The sequence below is a fragment of the Sinohyriopsis cumingii genome, chromosome 15 (assembly GCF_028554795.1).
Source record: "Sinohyriopsis cumingii isolate HCF-2022 chromosome 15, ASM2855479v2, whole genome shotgun sequence".
NCBI lineage: Eukaryota > Metazoa > Mollusca > Bivalvia > Unionida > Unionidae > Sinohyriopsis > Sinohyriopsis cumingii.
Window position 1 is genome coordinate 42,542,137 of NC_142975.1, and position 16,970 is coordinate 42,559,106.

Consider the following 16,970-nt stretch of genomic DNA (forward strand, 5'->3'; position numbering starts at 1 on the left):
TACAAAAATGTGATATAAGGTGTCTTTCTCTTCATACCTGAAGTAAAGAATGGCCCCTAACTCATGCTGGAACCTAAGGAAAACATCCAGTTCTTCTGTCTTAATGGGAACAGATCCTGCCTCATTCAGTTCCTCAACTAGTCTGAGTGGAATGACCTGTCAGAATAAAAAAGATAAAAAGAGTGAATGAATGACAATGGTTTTGTTTTAATACAATCTTTGGTGGTAATACAATCTTTTGGTGGTAATACAATCTTGGAATCAGCACAACTCCTGGTTTAATATCCAAAATATTACTGTCGCTGAATGTCTCTGTATGAATTATTTATTGTCATTTATTGGCACCTCAGAACATTAATGGCTATATGGTTTCCAATTAAAAGGAAGTTTTAAAAACAGTAAGCATCAAATTTATGGAAATTTTATGACTTACTTTCCATAGCTTTATCAGGACTTAGGCTTTCCTCAACAATGAACTCCATCAAAAGGAAAATACAAAAGCAGAAAGCATGATGATTGATTTTGGTTAATGAACAAGAGACTCAAGTGGGCCTAAAAACCAAATGTAGGCTGCATTAGTAATAAGGCAGATGTCTTGGGGTGAATTGAACCATGGGACAGAAAGTCTGATAGTGTCTATGTACATCTAAAAAAATGTGATGACAGATGAGTATCATTTGTAGGTGTATCACCTGGCTACTTTGATAGCCAAACCACTGCTAGATTGGCAAGGGGTACCATTCTAATTACAATTTTGGCACAACATATCCTAAGAAATATTTCTATCAAGTTTAATTAAAACTGGCTGAGCTAATTCAGAGAAGAAGTCAACAAGAACCTCAAGTGGGCCTCATTCTGCTCACCTGGATAGTTGACATAAGTCAGCCTTTGAATGTAAATTAATACAGTACTGAAACTGTAGAGTGGAAAGAAAAGTTTGTAGCAGTGCCTATTATTGTTAATGTCATTTATCTTTTATATATTACAACCCATTTATCTTGACATCCTCAGGCCTGATGTAATATTGCCGATAAAAGCAGGTGTCGAGATAAGTATTGGTGGGGGAACAAAGTGAAATTTGTCTGTAAAAGTTGATCTGTCATCAGTGAGTAGGATTTACACAGAGAAAAGAAACCATGGAAATTATGATTAAATGTGGACAAAACTAGTTCAAAATACACCTGTATATTTCCAACTTATGGTTGTGTTACCTATTTGTGACACAATCCATAACATGTTAAGTACTGTACATGTATATGAAATAGCCATAAATTTGAGTACATGTCACGTTTTTTCATGTATTGGTTGCATCCCTCAAGAAAACACATAATTAAAAACACATACAGTATATATATATATATATATATATATATATATATATATATATATTTGATTTATATCCCATTGTCAACAAATATCTGTCTTTAAACAATTCACTATGATACATGTATTGATTGTCACCAGTAACATGTGGCTGGTTAATAACTGTTTATATGCTACATGTACTTAAACTGGCCTTGACTTTGGTCTACCTGAAACATACTCTGTGCCAGTTGCTAAATAAGCAACTCTGCTATCTAACAATTTACTATCCAATTTTGAATATTATCCCTATGCCGACCAATGCTGAGGTCACGTATATATGTTAAGAGCAACAAAATAGTTCCAAACACTTGGCCCCACTACTTTGTTTATTTTCATCACTTGCTAAAGTCATTCTAACATAATCCTTGATTATAATTTAAACTAAGTAAAATTCTTCATAAAAATGTGTTAACACGTGTTGGGTATGACAGAATATTGCTCATGCTTTTTGGAACACATCCGTAGTCAATTTTTTTGTTTCCAAGGTGCATAGATTTACATGTTGTCAAGTTCTTCAATTTCAGAGTCAAGAAAATCTTGCATGCAGACTGCAATCCCATAATGCCAAGATAAAAGTTATCACTTTTGAGAAAATACTGAAACTTGTGAAATTTGCCTAAAACAAATGTAGCTGAGGCTTAACAAAGGGATAGGGAAATGAAAACCCATCAACAAGTGTAAATTTCGCAACACCTTTGCGAGATGATATACCTTCAATTAAATATTTAGTTCCAAGTAAATATTGCTCGTGTTTTACATCACTGTTAGTAGCCACTGTAAACTTGTTATTACTTTTTAACTACAAAAAAGGAAACATTCGCTGCACAATAAACATGATCCAACACAGGAGTTTGAAGTCTCATCAACAAAATAAGACAAAAATATGTGACAACATGAAACAGCCATACTATGTCGTGTATTTATATCCATACTATGTTGTATAATTATATCCATACAATGTTGTATATTTATAATGCTGATAAGGTTATTTTGTGTCGTCACAAATTTCATCATATTTTATTGATAAAACATCAGACTCCTGTGGTTTCGATCACTGATAAATTGTTGGAAAATGGACACAATAAGGTTCCATTGCTTTTATTCAAGTTTGTGCTAACTTCCTTTCTTGAAGGGTATGTTGTTTTCATTGAAGACTATAGCCAGCTCAGTATGATGAACAATGTATAATGTTATTGAAGTCACCATGAAAGGCCAAATTTGGAGGATCAAATACCCATTTGTTAATGTAATGGCAACATTAAAACCTGGCATCAAACATCAAATAATTTTGTATGATTAAACAAAGTACAAGTTGGAATTGGCAGCCTGTTGACATAAACGATTAGAAGACAAAGGATTTTGTTCAATTTAGGTACAATGGCTTTTATTGGAATAAAAAAAAAATTATTTTGACATCGACATAAGCATGACAAATTTGGTAGTAATAATAGACCATGGCCTGGGACTTTGCATTTTCGGAGATATAGGCGGCTTGTTGAAATAAGTGATGTTGATACAAGTGGGTGGGACTGTATGTATATATATATATATATATATATATATATATATATATATATATATATATATATATATCTGCAGAAAAGGGGCAAGCAATATATACAACCAACAAAATCTGCTAGATCTCACCCAACCTCTGTGGATTCAACCGGTTCATAACTGAGACGCTTTTCATGGTCCCACCCTTAAAATAGATGTACAGTGCGACCCTGTGATTATGTGCCCTGCCATAACGTGAATTCAAATACAACATACTCGTTGTGTGGCTCCCAAAATTTTGTATATTCATTTGCACATAAAAAAAAAAAAATTTCAAAGTACTGTACATGAAATAGTGTATAAAAAATTTATTTTTATTTTGGGGAAGAGATCGCGTATGAATTAGAATGTAATACGATTGTGGCTTGGTTCCTGAAATTTTAAATACATGTACATGTATTTTTCGCGTACTGGGAAAAAATATTTTTTGTTCAAAGTACTTGAAATAGTGTAAAAAAAATGTATGATCATTTTGGGGAAGAGATCACGTATGAATTCAAATATAATATGATCATGGTGTGGTTCCTGAAATTTTAAATACATGTATGTGTATTTTTCTTGTACCAGAAAAAAATATTTTTTTTAATTACAAGCAATAATGTGTAAAACATTTATTATCATTATGGGGAAGAGTTCGCATACGAATTTTAATATAATATGATCATGGCGTAGCTTCTGAAATTTAATAATTTCACCAGGTGAAGTGTTATGCCAAAATAAACATTATCGGAAATGTTACTTATTACTGATCCATGAGTAAAGCCAGTAATTCGTCTTTGTGATTGTCTTCCATTAATTCTGTATACAATCGCTGCTCAAACAATAGCCAACATGTGTTTCTTCTTTTACAAAATTAAACCAAGAATTTGCAAGATTTTTTAATCAGAACTAAACAGACAGAAAATAAAAAAATACACTTTTCGTCATCTAAATGTAACAGACACTGGTGCTCTCAATGTGCAAACATAAGAGAAAGTACTTCTTTCAGTAGTGCTATACAAAATATTTTCTCTATGTGATAACACTAACTGCATATCAACTGATGTGATTTATTTAATAACCTGTAAAAAATGTAGCATGCAATATGTTGGACAAACACTTCAACAAGTTTCTAAGAGAATGAATAACCATCGCTTTCATATAAAAAATTATAGAGATTCTCAGTTTTCCTTTAATAATTCAACACACTTTAACACCAGTAATCACTCTCTACTTGATTTTTCTTTCATGCCAATAGATATTGTGCATGGTGATATGAATAGACTCATAAAAGAAACTTATTGGATTCATAAGTTAGATACTCTGTATCCTAATGGACTTAATGCTAATGCACTGTATAAAATTGTATAATTTAAATTGATATATTGTATATCCTTTATAACAATATAATTATATGTATGACTGTTTGCCTCTATTTTATTTTATTATTTTACTAATTCAAGTTTCATTAGAGACTCGTGTATCTTTTAGATCCTGTCATATATAATTGTTATGATGATGCATATCATTTATGACGTTATGTAATGATGTAATTGTTGTTTTAAAATAAAAGATGTCATCCGTTACTTTCAAAACTTTTCGTGCCTGAAAAAGCATAGAATAAATGCGAAACTAGTTGCACAGAATTTTCAGCGTTTGTGTTGGGTTTTTTTATCACAATTCTTTAACTGCATATACAACCAAGCAGCAGACAATGCGGTGGTTGATAAAAGATTCTCACAATTTAATAAACATCAAAAAGTGAAAGCCACCAACATGTTTGCTGGACTTGGCGGTGTTATTAGACGCAATCAGTTGACAGGTAAATAATGTCTGCTATGTTAGATGGAAACTGAAAGGGTATGAAATTGTACATGCGTTCAGCTTTTAAAAAATTTATAAAAGTGACTCGTGACCATTGCAGGCTTATTGCACTTAGTTCTCGGGTTTTACATGTGTATGGTGTTTGCTTATGAACTCGTTATTAATTTCCTATTTTTTATAAAAATATTTTACCATTATGGAAAAGCAATTTCACAAATGCAAATTGTTCTCTGCACTTTGCACCATGATTAGTATAGTAGTTTTCGCATGTTTCTTTCAATATTCACAAAATCTGAAGTAAAAGGTAAATGCATGCTGAAAGCATGTGTTGATTGTTAATTATTCTTGCTGTAGTTGTTCAAACAAATAGGCATACAAGCATTAATTATTGGAAATTTACAATCGATAAATGTACATGGAAACGCATGAGAAAATTTTTAGCAGTATGAAATTTGTACAGACACCGTTCATAGACCCTGGAACATAATGAACCGTACACGTGCTTCATGTTTCTTAACCTAATTTTGCTGTTAATTTTTCCCACTGAATTCAGACACATAATGACCTGTGACAAAATTATTGAATAGATTAAATATGTAATTTTTGTAATGGAATTACATGTATTATGGATTAATTGCAAGCCCTGATGGTACAATATCAGACAGCAAGTAAACGGTGTATATACTCTGTTCATGCTATATATTAGACACTGAATTCAGACACAATGATCTGGGACAAAATTATTGAATATTGTAAATCTGTGTACAATTTTTCAATGGAATTACATGCATTATGGATGAACTGCATGCCACAATGGCACGATAGTAAACGGTGTTGATACCCTATTCATCATTTACAATAGACATGAATACATGTATATATGCCAACGAGCTGTTCTCTGAAAAAAGGAAAATACTGTAAAACCCCGCATAACGTGACCCTAATTGGTATCTGTGTACAGTAGGTTACATAAACACTGTTTTCAATTTTATGCACACTAAGCCATCTTTAAGCAGTTATCCCAGTATAGACATTCTAGGTTTCATCATTGTAAATCCACTGCACATTTTTAAAACAATTAGTTATTAAAATGTTCTTAAACCAGTTTATTAAACATTGTTTACTATTTGTAGACACCAAAAATATGGATTAATGATGTCCAGGTAATTGTGATCCATAGACATATATATTATCTTTTATTTAAAGACCTGAAAGGAGATCCTGACCTATATGTCCCTCCATCCATCAAAATTAATGGAGCCAAAGAATAAAGAGAAATGAATCTAACAGATTTAATTTCATTACTTCATGAGTTGTAACCAAATAAAATGACAAATTTGTTCATCATTTTTTGTGAGAACTGAAATCTTGTATGTATACTAAGCACACATATTACATCATTACAACAGCAATCTGCTCAATATAATTTTCCATTACTACTACCTTCACACCAGAGGCTTTGAGCTTCATGAGTGCTTCTTCCAGGATGATCCAACTAGTGGGCACTTCCTCCCCCCAATATGGCTGCTCTGAAGCCAATTCAAGAATCCGCGTTTTCAAGACCTCTAACTGAGGGTCAAGCTGGGTGTTATCAATTGCAAAAATATCCACCAGGTGGTGTATTGTTGGCTTATCCTTCAAAATACGGCAAACCTGCTGAAAGTACATACTGGTGACTTGTTCACGCTTATCCTAAAAAAAAAAGATTGTATAATCTGGTGAGTCAAAAGTCATCTGCTGAGTCTATCATATACATCAAATTATTCTACCATATTCTAAGATTTATATAAGCAACAACGACACAATATGAACCATGTTTTCTGAGGATAAAGATATATGTTAAAGAAGCATAATGAGTAGACACTGCTACAACTTAATATACACAACAATCACTTTTGATTTATTTTATGGAAAATCACCAAATAATAAAAAAAATGTAATCTAACTGCATAGTTACTCCTCCCACTACTTTGACTTTAAAGGCTTTATATTAAGATCTATGATCCTATTGTTTGTTTATTTAATTAATTAAATATTAGTTAAAAACAGACATTCAAGTCTTCAAAGCTTGATGTCACTGGCTGTGCTGAAAGCATGAATTTGACATACAAATTAACATTTCAGTAACTTCTGACATTTTCAGTCCTCTTTAGTAATTCGGAAGTTAAAATAAATGACTACATAATTCTTTAATGGAGATATTTACAACTTGAAACATTTAAAAAGTTCAATTACTGTAATAAAATCGGATAAAATATCCTTTTCTCTTCCTTAAAGAACATATGTGCTCTATTTGCACTCGAAACACATTCATAATTCTTTTCATCTGCATTAATTTGCATTTGTATTTCAGCTATCATCATGTTATTTTTCATTTATCAGTTTATGGTGTCAGAAATGCAGTCAGAATTTGTTTATCAATTCAATCTATTGTTTTTCTCTTTATGTTTGCTTGTTTGAGATGTATATTTAAAAAACTGGGTTACAATTTTCAAGAAAGTTAAGCAGGAGAACAATAATTTTCATATTTTGCCATAATAAATGTGTGTTTTAATGGAATTAAATGCACTTTATTTGCTATAAAATATAGCTACAACAGTTAAAATGTAAAACATATTGTTACAGATTGTTTGCCAGCTAATTATTAAATTTCAATTTAGTAAAAACTGTACAGATACAACCATTTGTGATGATGCTGTCACATCAGTAGTGGTTGTTATGTCAGTGTACAGAATCTGATTCCTGGATTATCATGTGAAAGAGCCTTAACCAAGAAATTTAGTAGTGGAATGGAAATCATCAATTCTTAAATTCATTCATGGAATGCATTCACATTTTATTCCATGTCTGCATTCACATTTTATTCCATGCATGCATTTACATTTTATTCCATGTATGCATTTACATTTTATTCCATGTTTGCATTCACATTTTATTCCATGTATGCATTCACATTTTATTCCATGTTTGCATTCACATTTTATTCCATGTTTGCATTTACATTTTATTCCATGTATGCATTTACATTTTATTCCATGTATGCATTCACATTTTATTCCATGTATGCATTTACATTTTATTCCATGTATGCATTTACATTTTATTCTATGTTTGCATTCACATTTTATTCCATGTATGCATTTACATTTTATTCCATGTATGCATTTACATTTTATTCCATGTATGCATTCACATTTTATTCCATGTTTGCATTCACATTTTATTCCATGTTTGCATTTACATTTTATTCCATGTATGCATTTACATTTTATTCCATGTATGCATTTACATTTTATTCCATGTATGCATTCACATTTTATTCCATGTATGCATTTACATTTTATTCCATGTATGCATTCACATTTTATTCCATGTTTGCATTCACATTTTATTCCATGTATGCATTTACATTTTATTCCATGTTTGCATTCACATTTTATTCCATGTTTGCATTCACATTTTATTCCATGTATGCATTCACATTTTATTCCATGTATGCATTCACATTTTATTCCATGTATGCATTTACATTTTATTCCATGTTTGCATTCACATTTTATTCCATGTTTGCATTCACATTTTATTCCATGTATGCATTCACATTTTATTCCATGTATGCATTCACATTTTATTCCATGTATGCGTTTACATTTTATTCCATGTATGCATTTACATTTTATTCCATGTATGCATTTACATTTTATTCCATGTTTGCATTTCATTCATATTTTTGCACTATGTTTTGCTTCGTTACTGTTAGATGTCTTCCAAAATGCATCCATCATTTCATTTGCATCCAGCCTGCATAACTTTTGTATTTGTTTCCATTCATTATGCAAATCATTTTCAGAGGCTGTATATACATAATATTTATAGCTTATTATATTATATCTAATTTAGAAATTTCATTTATTCTTCTTGATATAATTCAATAAATTTTTGACTTTGCATATATGAAAATAATGAACTTTTCTTACATCTCTTATCTAACAGTTTTTAGACCACCTCAAGCTGCACACACCAAAAAATGTAAATGTATTGCACAAATGGGCATGATACACTCACCTGCATACCCGGCTGTACTTTTTCCATCGTATACTCTGGAAAAGGATGGAATACGATGGAAAAACATGGAAAACCCTGGAAAACGATGGAAAAATGAAATATTCTGCAGAATTTAGCATGGAAACCCTGGACATTGTGCATGGAAAATGCTGGACATGCCTGGAAAATGCTGGACATTTTGGACTTTGAAATTTTTCAGCATGGAAAACCCTGGAAAACGATGGACATTTTGGACTTTGATTTTTTTCAGCATGGAAAACCCTGGAAAATGATGGACATTTTGGACTCTGAATTTTTTTCAGCATGGAAAACCCTGGAAAAGCATGGACAGTTTAGACTTAGAATTTTTTGGATAAATTTCAGCATGGAAAACCCTGGAAAAGGATGGACAGTTTGGACTTAGAATTTTTGGGATAAATTTCAGCATGGAAAACCCTGGAAAAGAACTTAGTCAATTTTCAAGATTGGTACAAAGAATTATTTTGAATTACCTAAAGAAAGAGCAATCATGACTAAACTGCGCTGTAACACAGATTTTTGAACTTGAAACTGAACTATTATTTCAAACCTATGATAAATATACACTGAGAAATAGAGGACACAAGTCAAATAAACAAACTAAACCATACACACACACACACACACCTGACCCCTGCTTTAAAAAAACAAACTACAAGTGCTGAAGTAGTACATCATTTATTGTATGTACCACATATGTAAATAAATGTTCATTATCAAAAGAACATCACTATACAAAAATGTTGGTGTAACACAAACTATACATGTATGAAGAGATATCCTGAAAATTTAGTTAAATCCTGACCAGAAAATATCTGGTGCATATAAAATCATAAATATGTCCAAATCTGTTCACCACTTGAGCTTGACACTACAGTGTATAAGTATGAAATTCTGCTGTGCAATGGTGAGAGCCATTTTAGTCCTTTTCATGATGACTGGGGAGAACAGTACCATAAATGGCATTTCCAATTTCAACAACAATAATAGGTTCTCGAAGACACTTGATCCTATTTTTGATGATGAAAGGAAGTCTTCTTTCTTGTCAGAGCCAACTTCATTCCAAAGAGATGTTTGCTCATAATTATTAGTTATGTACACCTGTACAGCCCCCAGTTTCACACATTTCTTCTTTATCGGAGTACAATTTTTTGCAGATCTCACAATAAAAATTCTATTTGAGATACTCCTTACTGAATTCACATTTTTCCTTCAAATCTTTGACAATTGTCATGCAGAAATAGCCGAGGTTGTTCCGTATGATGATGGCTGATGAAGCTGACTATGATGGGATATAAAATTATGAACTTATTTTTTTTAACCAATTACTACATTGAAAAAGCCGACATATTTCGATTTCGTGCGTTAGAATCAAATTTTCTGTAAAAAGGAAAAACAAAAAAAAAAACCTTTCTGTAAATTTTGGTTCCAAATTTGGCACCGTAAAACGCTTTGGATAACCAGTCTAGAATTTGGGCGCAATTTTCGATTGGAGTGTCATTGAAATTGTAAAATATAAAATATCCCAGGATTTTAAGATGACCACTGAACCAGAAATATCCCTGGTTATATGGGTGAATGATCGTCCCACTCAGGGAGGCATAATCTGTATGGCTGATGTACACTCGCCACGAAAAGAAATGAAGGAATATCGCACGGGAGAGAAAGTGATGGCGGTTCGTCGTGGATTCAAGGGATACCATGAGTGTATTATTGCGAAAATAGCAGGTAAGTCATTACTCAGTCCAATTGTAGCAAAATTATTTGCACGGCCGCCAAATACCTTAGCTGCGAAAGACTTCGCGTGACGTAAATTTACGGAAAGCTATTACGAAATATATCCTATGGAACAATTTCTTTTTTTTATGCTGTTTGAAGACATAAATTAGACGTCAAAATAGTAAGGATATTGAAAGGTATGTGTTATGTTTTAAGCTTTGTTTACATAATTGGCAACATTTTTTACTTATCCTAATGCACAATGACCAGTCATCTCGTGTCTGTCTTTCAAAAAAGTTGGTACGTGCCGGCCTTGCGAATATACATTTCCAAATTGTAAATTTCACTTTAAATTTTATTCACCCTTGATATTATTAATGATCTGACTGGTATTTGTATTTTTTACATTTTCGTTATTATTTTCCAGACAGTGTGCTATTTGTAGCAATAAGTTATATTTGTTTTAATTAATTTTAGACTGTGACTCAGAAATATACCAGTAGATCTCTTTTCCAATTAATCTTCAATTCAGATTATGGCTTGTTTCTGTCTATCCAATTTATATTCAGCCATTTCAGTAATATTTAATAGTAACTTATTGTATAATTAATAAGAATGTACAGTTGTAAACTGTTGGAAATGATTATCAATTTTCCTCACCAAAAATACTTGTTTAGTTTGTGTCCTTTAATTTCAGAAAAAAAGTGGCAAGGCACAGTTATGTAAACAACTTGATGGCGACAGCTTCATTGAAATTCTTCGATCTTTTAATTTGAATTAAGCAAGCGAGAGGTAATACCACATTTGTTTCAAATTCAAATGTCTAGAACATTAGCTGTAACCTGGAGTTGTGTATGTAGATAAGTAAATATATCAGAAACTTAGTGCATATGAATCATCATGGTGAAAATTTGGATTAAATTTTTTTTTACACCCAGCATGAGGCAGAAATATGTCAAATTTTGGATTTTAACAAAGCTGATAAATAAATATTCAGAATGCTGTACAGCTCTGGTGAATATATTGGAAAGACACTACCTAGGGCAAGAGCCAATAATAAGTACACACAAGGACACCTCTCCAAGACCAGTCCAGAATTCAAATAATTTATGGTATATTTTAAATTATTAACCATGCGTTTTAAACTTTGTTAACCTATGACAAAATATATGCCAAATTGTAACAAAATTTTTTTATGAACTAAGGCTGGAACATTATTATGAAATTTAAACATATACACAACTACTACTTGAAGCATAATAGTGTAGACAGGCAATATTCAAATGGACAATGTAAATCTACTTTCAGTTTAAATGGTATAATCACAGCTGCATGTATATGGTAGCCAGTTTGTGTGTGCGTGATTCAGATGTTTAGTAACATAGCTTTAACAAATGTTTAGTCACATCGCTACGATGTCTGCAGTGTGGCAATTTATAGTGATGTCTAGCACTGAGATATCATGCCACAGACATGTAGCATAATGTCTCCCACCCATTCACATTATCTTGACACCAGGTTGACCAGTCCTAACACTAACCTCTTAACCGTTTACCTTATAGAGCATAATTACAAAGCGCAGCATGCTATAAATAGAGCACCTGTTACCTATTCGACTCCATACGCATAAGCCTGCCTGTTAACTGTTAAGCAGTGTAGTGTATTTTATGTTAAACAGCAATTGTAACCATTTTACATTTTTGGTTCACATCTATTATGTGTGGAAAAATTGAAGATTAAAAGTCTGATTGTTATAGCTGCGTAATTATTTTTCACTGAAGAATTTTTTACGTGCTTTAAAATCTTGAGAGGACTCATTTACCGTCATGTCAGTGAGGCTGCGTGACCAATCATAGCTGCCATTTCTCATACTTGAAATTTACAATTTGTCGTCTGCATCTACATCACTAAGTCATCTGAATTTGATAATTTATGAAAACTAATTGCTGCCTGCATCAATATCGGAGCCTTTACCTAAGTTATTGAATCTTTCATTGTTCTGATTCTAATCGTGAAAACTTCGTAAGTACTGAATGAAATCCGCGACCTCCATTTTGGAGAGTGGAGATTATGACCCAGTTACTTTAAATAGCAGATATCGACCAGGGCATAAACAGTGACCACGTGATCTGATGTAATTGTCATTCACAGAAATGAATGTAGTATCTAAATGGGGGTTTTCCCCGAAGGTGGCACTATGAAAACCGGCTTAAAATGGCTGATGTTTACAGCAGGCGTCAAAAGGCGCTTCCATGTGAATGGAGTAGAGGCATCAAAAGACGCTTGCATGAGGTAAAGGGTTAATGCTGAGCACCAGGCAAGGCAGCTAATAGTACCATTCTTTTATTAAGTCTTTGGTATGACTCGGTTAAGGGTTCAAACCTGTGACCTCTCACACCCGTAGCAGGCGCTCTAACCACTTAGACTTAGGCCACAGGAGCAGTTAGGTAGCCAGTTTAATTTGTGATGGAAAACCACAGGTTTTTAAGCCTATCAAGTTAGTCATCAAGCCAAGTGCCTCATTACAATTACCAACCTCAGGGATTGTAAAAGTACTGTAATTGCATGAAATGTTTCAGGCATAACTCTCATTCTCTCACTCCCCTCTCTCTCTCTCTATATATATATATGGGATTGAAATAAATTTGAAATCTTGCTTGATTCTATTCATTAATATACAATGATTTGTATTTCAGAAATCATGAAGGAGAAGTACAACATTGGGGAGGTGATGGTGAGACAGAAGCTTTGCGATTTGGTTAAACCATCAAGAGTACCATCACTTCCACAGACTCCAGTGGTGACAACAGAAAAATAAGAAATGTGGTGAATGAACTATGAAACAACACGTGTAAAAAAAAAAATATTTTAAATTTTTTTAATTAAAATTGAGATAGAAATTAACGTGAATTTTTGTTATTTTGTTGTTAAGATTGCTTCAGAATAAATTCAAACTATAACTAGAGTAAGAGAACATATTTTTAGAAACTCGGATGATGTTAAGGAGCCAGTAATCTGGATTTTATGACACACCAGTAGAAGTGTAGCGATATTTATGACAACTTAAGCCATGTTGTCTACTGAATACTAGTGCACAACCTATTAAGCTACCAGTGACAAGTATAGTTTTTAATTTTGTTCCTTGTTTAAAAGTTACTAAACATCACAGTCAATACAAGGAGTTGGTTGGGGTAATTTGGATCATGTTCTTCTTGAAATTATCATCAAATAAAAGTTGCATCACTGTTAAAAATCTCGTTTTCATAAAATATTTCAACAATTTTCAGCTAAATTTTAGTGTTGTCCAGTGTTTTCCAGCCTACCCTGGATAAAGACTGGAATATTAGTCCAAATGCTCCAGCTTTTTCCATGCTAGAATTGTCCAGGGTTTTCCATCCTTTTCAATGCTAGAATTGTCCAGGGTTTTCCAGCTTACCCTGGACATAGGCTGGAATATTAGTCCAAATACTCCAGCGTTTTCCATGCTAGAATTTTCCAGCGTTTTCCATGCAAGAATTGTCCAGGGTTTTCCAGCCTACCCTGGACAGAGGCTGGAATATTAGTCCAAATACTCCAGCGTTTTCCATGCTAGAATTTTCCAGCATTTTCCATGCTAGAATTGTCCAGGGTTTTCCAGCCTACCCTGGACATAGGCTGGAATATTAGTCCAAATACTCCAGCGTTTTCCATGCTAGAATTTTCCAGCGTTTTCCATGCTAGGATTGTCCAGGGTTTTCCAGCCTACCCTGGACATAGGCTGGAATATTAGTCCAAATACTCCAGCGTTTTCCATGCTAGAATTTTCCAGCGTTTTCCATGCTAGAATTGTCCAGGGTTTTCCAGCCTACCCTGGACATAGCCTGGAATAATAGTCCAAATACTCCAGCGTTTTCCATGCTAGAATTGTCCAGCGTTTTCCATGCAAGAATTGTTCAGGGTTTTCCAGCCTACCCTGGACAGAGGCTGGAATATTAGTCCAAATACTCCAGCGTTTTCCATGCTAGAATTTTCCAGCATTTTCCATCGTTTTTCATGGAATATGATGGACATTCTACAGCCGGGTAACTGATGTATGACAACTCATGAATACAAATTCACACATGTATTGAAACTGAAGAGTGGAAATTAAACAATCATCATTGTCCCTGGACCTATATAACAGACTGGAGTCTAGGCTCAGAATCAAAACAGAAAATGTTGACAGCCCAATCTTTAAACTGTATACACTCACTCTGGATAAAAAAGAAGTTAATCTGTGCAGTTTGCATAAATTCCTTGATCCACCATTCCACCACAACCCATGCACCCACCCGTGGCATTCCCCTCAAAGACCCGATCTTGAAGTTATAACTTGGAAACCACTGAATACCCTGCTCAAGGGAGCTTCATTGTTCTAGTGGTTCAGGTGTTACATATGTTTGACCAGAATGTTGCAGCTTCAGTTCCCACCATATGATCAGTCAAGACTGACTACCAAATTTCTCAATATTTATCTGTTAAGGTCATAGGTTTCTTTGCTCTTAGTAATTAATTCAGGCAAGACAACATATTCTTTGGAGTTTTTGTACTAAGAACTAAAAATGCTAAATATATATTTAAAATTAGTTGTGATTAATGTCACTTAATATATGAAATGCTTTAAAATAATGCACACTACTTATGATAACACACATATGACAGATATTCAGGAACTAACAGCTGTAAAACTGTAACATATATCAACAAACTTGCTTCATAATATTAAAGAACTGTGTGTGTGATTTGGATTTTTAATGTAGCTATAACAATTTTAGTCATATCACTACAATGTCTGCAGTATGGCAATGTATAGTAATGTCTAGCACTGGAGCATCATGTTGCAGGCATGTAGCATCATGTCCCACATGGTCACATACTTATCCTGACACCAGGCTGACCAGTCCTAACACCAACCTCTTAATGCTGAGTGCTACGAGAGGCAGCTGCTAGTACCATTTGTATAACTCTCTGATATGACTTGGCCAGGGTTCAAACCTGCATCCCCCACATCCAAGGTGGATGCTTTAACCACTTAGGTCTCCTTTTTGGTCTTTAAGAACTTTAAACATGGTTATTTAATATTTTAGTGATAATTTTTTTTGTTTGCAAACAAATTCATGGTTTTTACAAGAGATATGTTGTTGAAGCAATCTTTTTCTTGTATTATGTATATTTAATTTTGTATTGTGTGTTGACTTTTTTCTATGATTATATGCTGTGTATATTTAATTTGTATTGTGTGATTGACCTTTGTCCATGATAGAGGGTAGGACTTAAAGCCTACTTGACTAAATGTCTTTTTTTAATAAACAACATATTATACATATTATTTAGCTAATATTTGTCTATGACTGTAGATTGTATATTAAGATAATTACTACTTGTAATAAGGGCTGTTCCAGTAAAACATATACCCCCCGGGGGGAAGGCACTTTCAAATTCAACCAACCCACAACAGAAGCAATTTAAAAAAATTATGATCCACCATCAGATGTGTTTTAATCGAGAAACACTGCCCCCTACAGAAGTATATTTTTTAGCATAATTTCTGGCTATGGGTTAGTGGGCGGTAGAAACGATTTTAATATTGGGTTGGGGACAGAAGCAATTTAAATGACAGCTGGCTGGAGGTAATCTACTGAATTCATATACATCATATAATCTACCGCATATTTTTATTTATATTCATTCATTATAATCAGTCTTTTGTCCTTTTGTTTGTTTTTCTGTCAGCCAAGTATGTCTCTGATACTGTGAAATCACAGATTTTCATGGTGGCTTATTATTTGTAGATGTCATTGATCAGTCCCTTAATACCTACTAATTTAACATCCATGAATACAGATTTTATAATAGATATTTCCATTCTAATATAGAAATCATGAATTTGTATCCTTACTAAACTCTGTGTTTCCTAAAGTGATCAATATGTCTTGCTATTTTTCTTTGTTCTCAGGCATGCTGCTTTTGATTAGAATAATAGTTAAATCTTGTATTGCTTTAAATGTGTAGTCAGATTCTAAGATTCATTGTTATTATTTTTTCCAATAAATGATTTGGTAAACTTTAATGTTTGTCAGCCGTGGAAGTGATGTTGCATCATCTCTACTTTTACACTATATCATTTCTTGTAAGAACATCTTTTTCAGTTACTGATGTCTTATATTTACACCTTGTTGCAAGACTAATATAAAGTTATAACAAAATATAGCAAGTTAAACATTTTTATATCATAGATTTAAAAAAATGGATGAATGTCAAGGAATCATTTTTCCCAGGGCACTCATAAAATCAATGTCATTGCAGTTAACTGCATTGTCAACAGCATCATCATCACTAATGGCCTAGCAGTAACATTATGCACTTTCAATCCAGTTGTCACAGGTTCTATCTCCCACTTCTAGTCTTTCATATGAGACTTATAC

At 33.1% G+C, this 16,970-nt stretch overlaps 1 protein-coding gene and 1 long non-coding RNA gene across 2 annotated transcripts in view; one reads left to right on the forward strand and one right to left on the reverse strand.

Moving 5' to 3' along the window:
- The window catches only part of LOC149781694 (uncharacterized), a 65,809-nt gene that overhangs the window by 24,841 nt on the left and 23,998 nt on the right, over positions 1-16,970 (reverse strand). The window contains exons 4-5 of the mRNA XM_089935003.1: positions 6,169-6,417; positions 38-156 (exon numbers count right to left, since the gene is read on the reverse strand). Coding sequence (XP_089791129.1) covers positions 38-156; positions 6,169-6,417 — 368 coding nt within the window. The remainder of the gene's footprint in view (positions 1-37; positions 157-6,168; positions 6,418-16,970) is intronic.
- Positions 10,216-13,629, forward strand: LOC149781695 (uncharacterized). Its single transcript, XR_016414764.1, has 3 exons — positions 10,216-10,536; positions 11,225-11,319; positions 13,224-13,629. It is a non-coding gene; the product is annotated as an uncharacterized LOC149781695 (long non-coding RNA).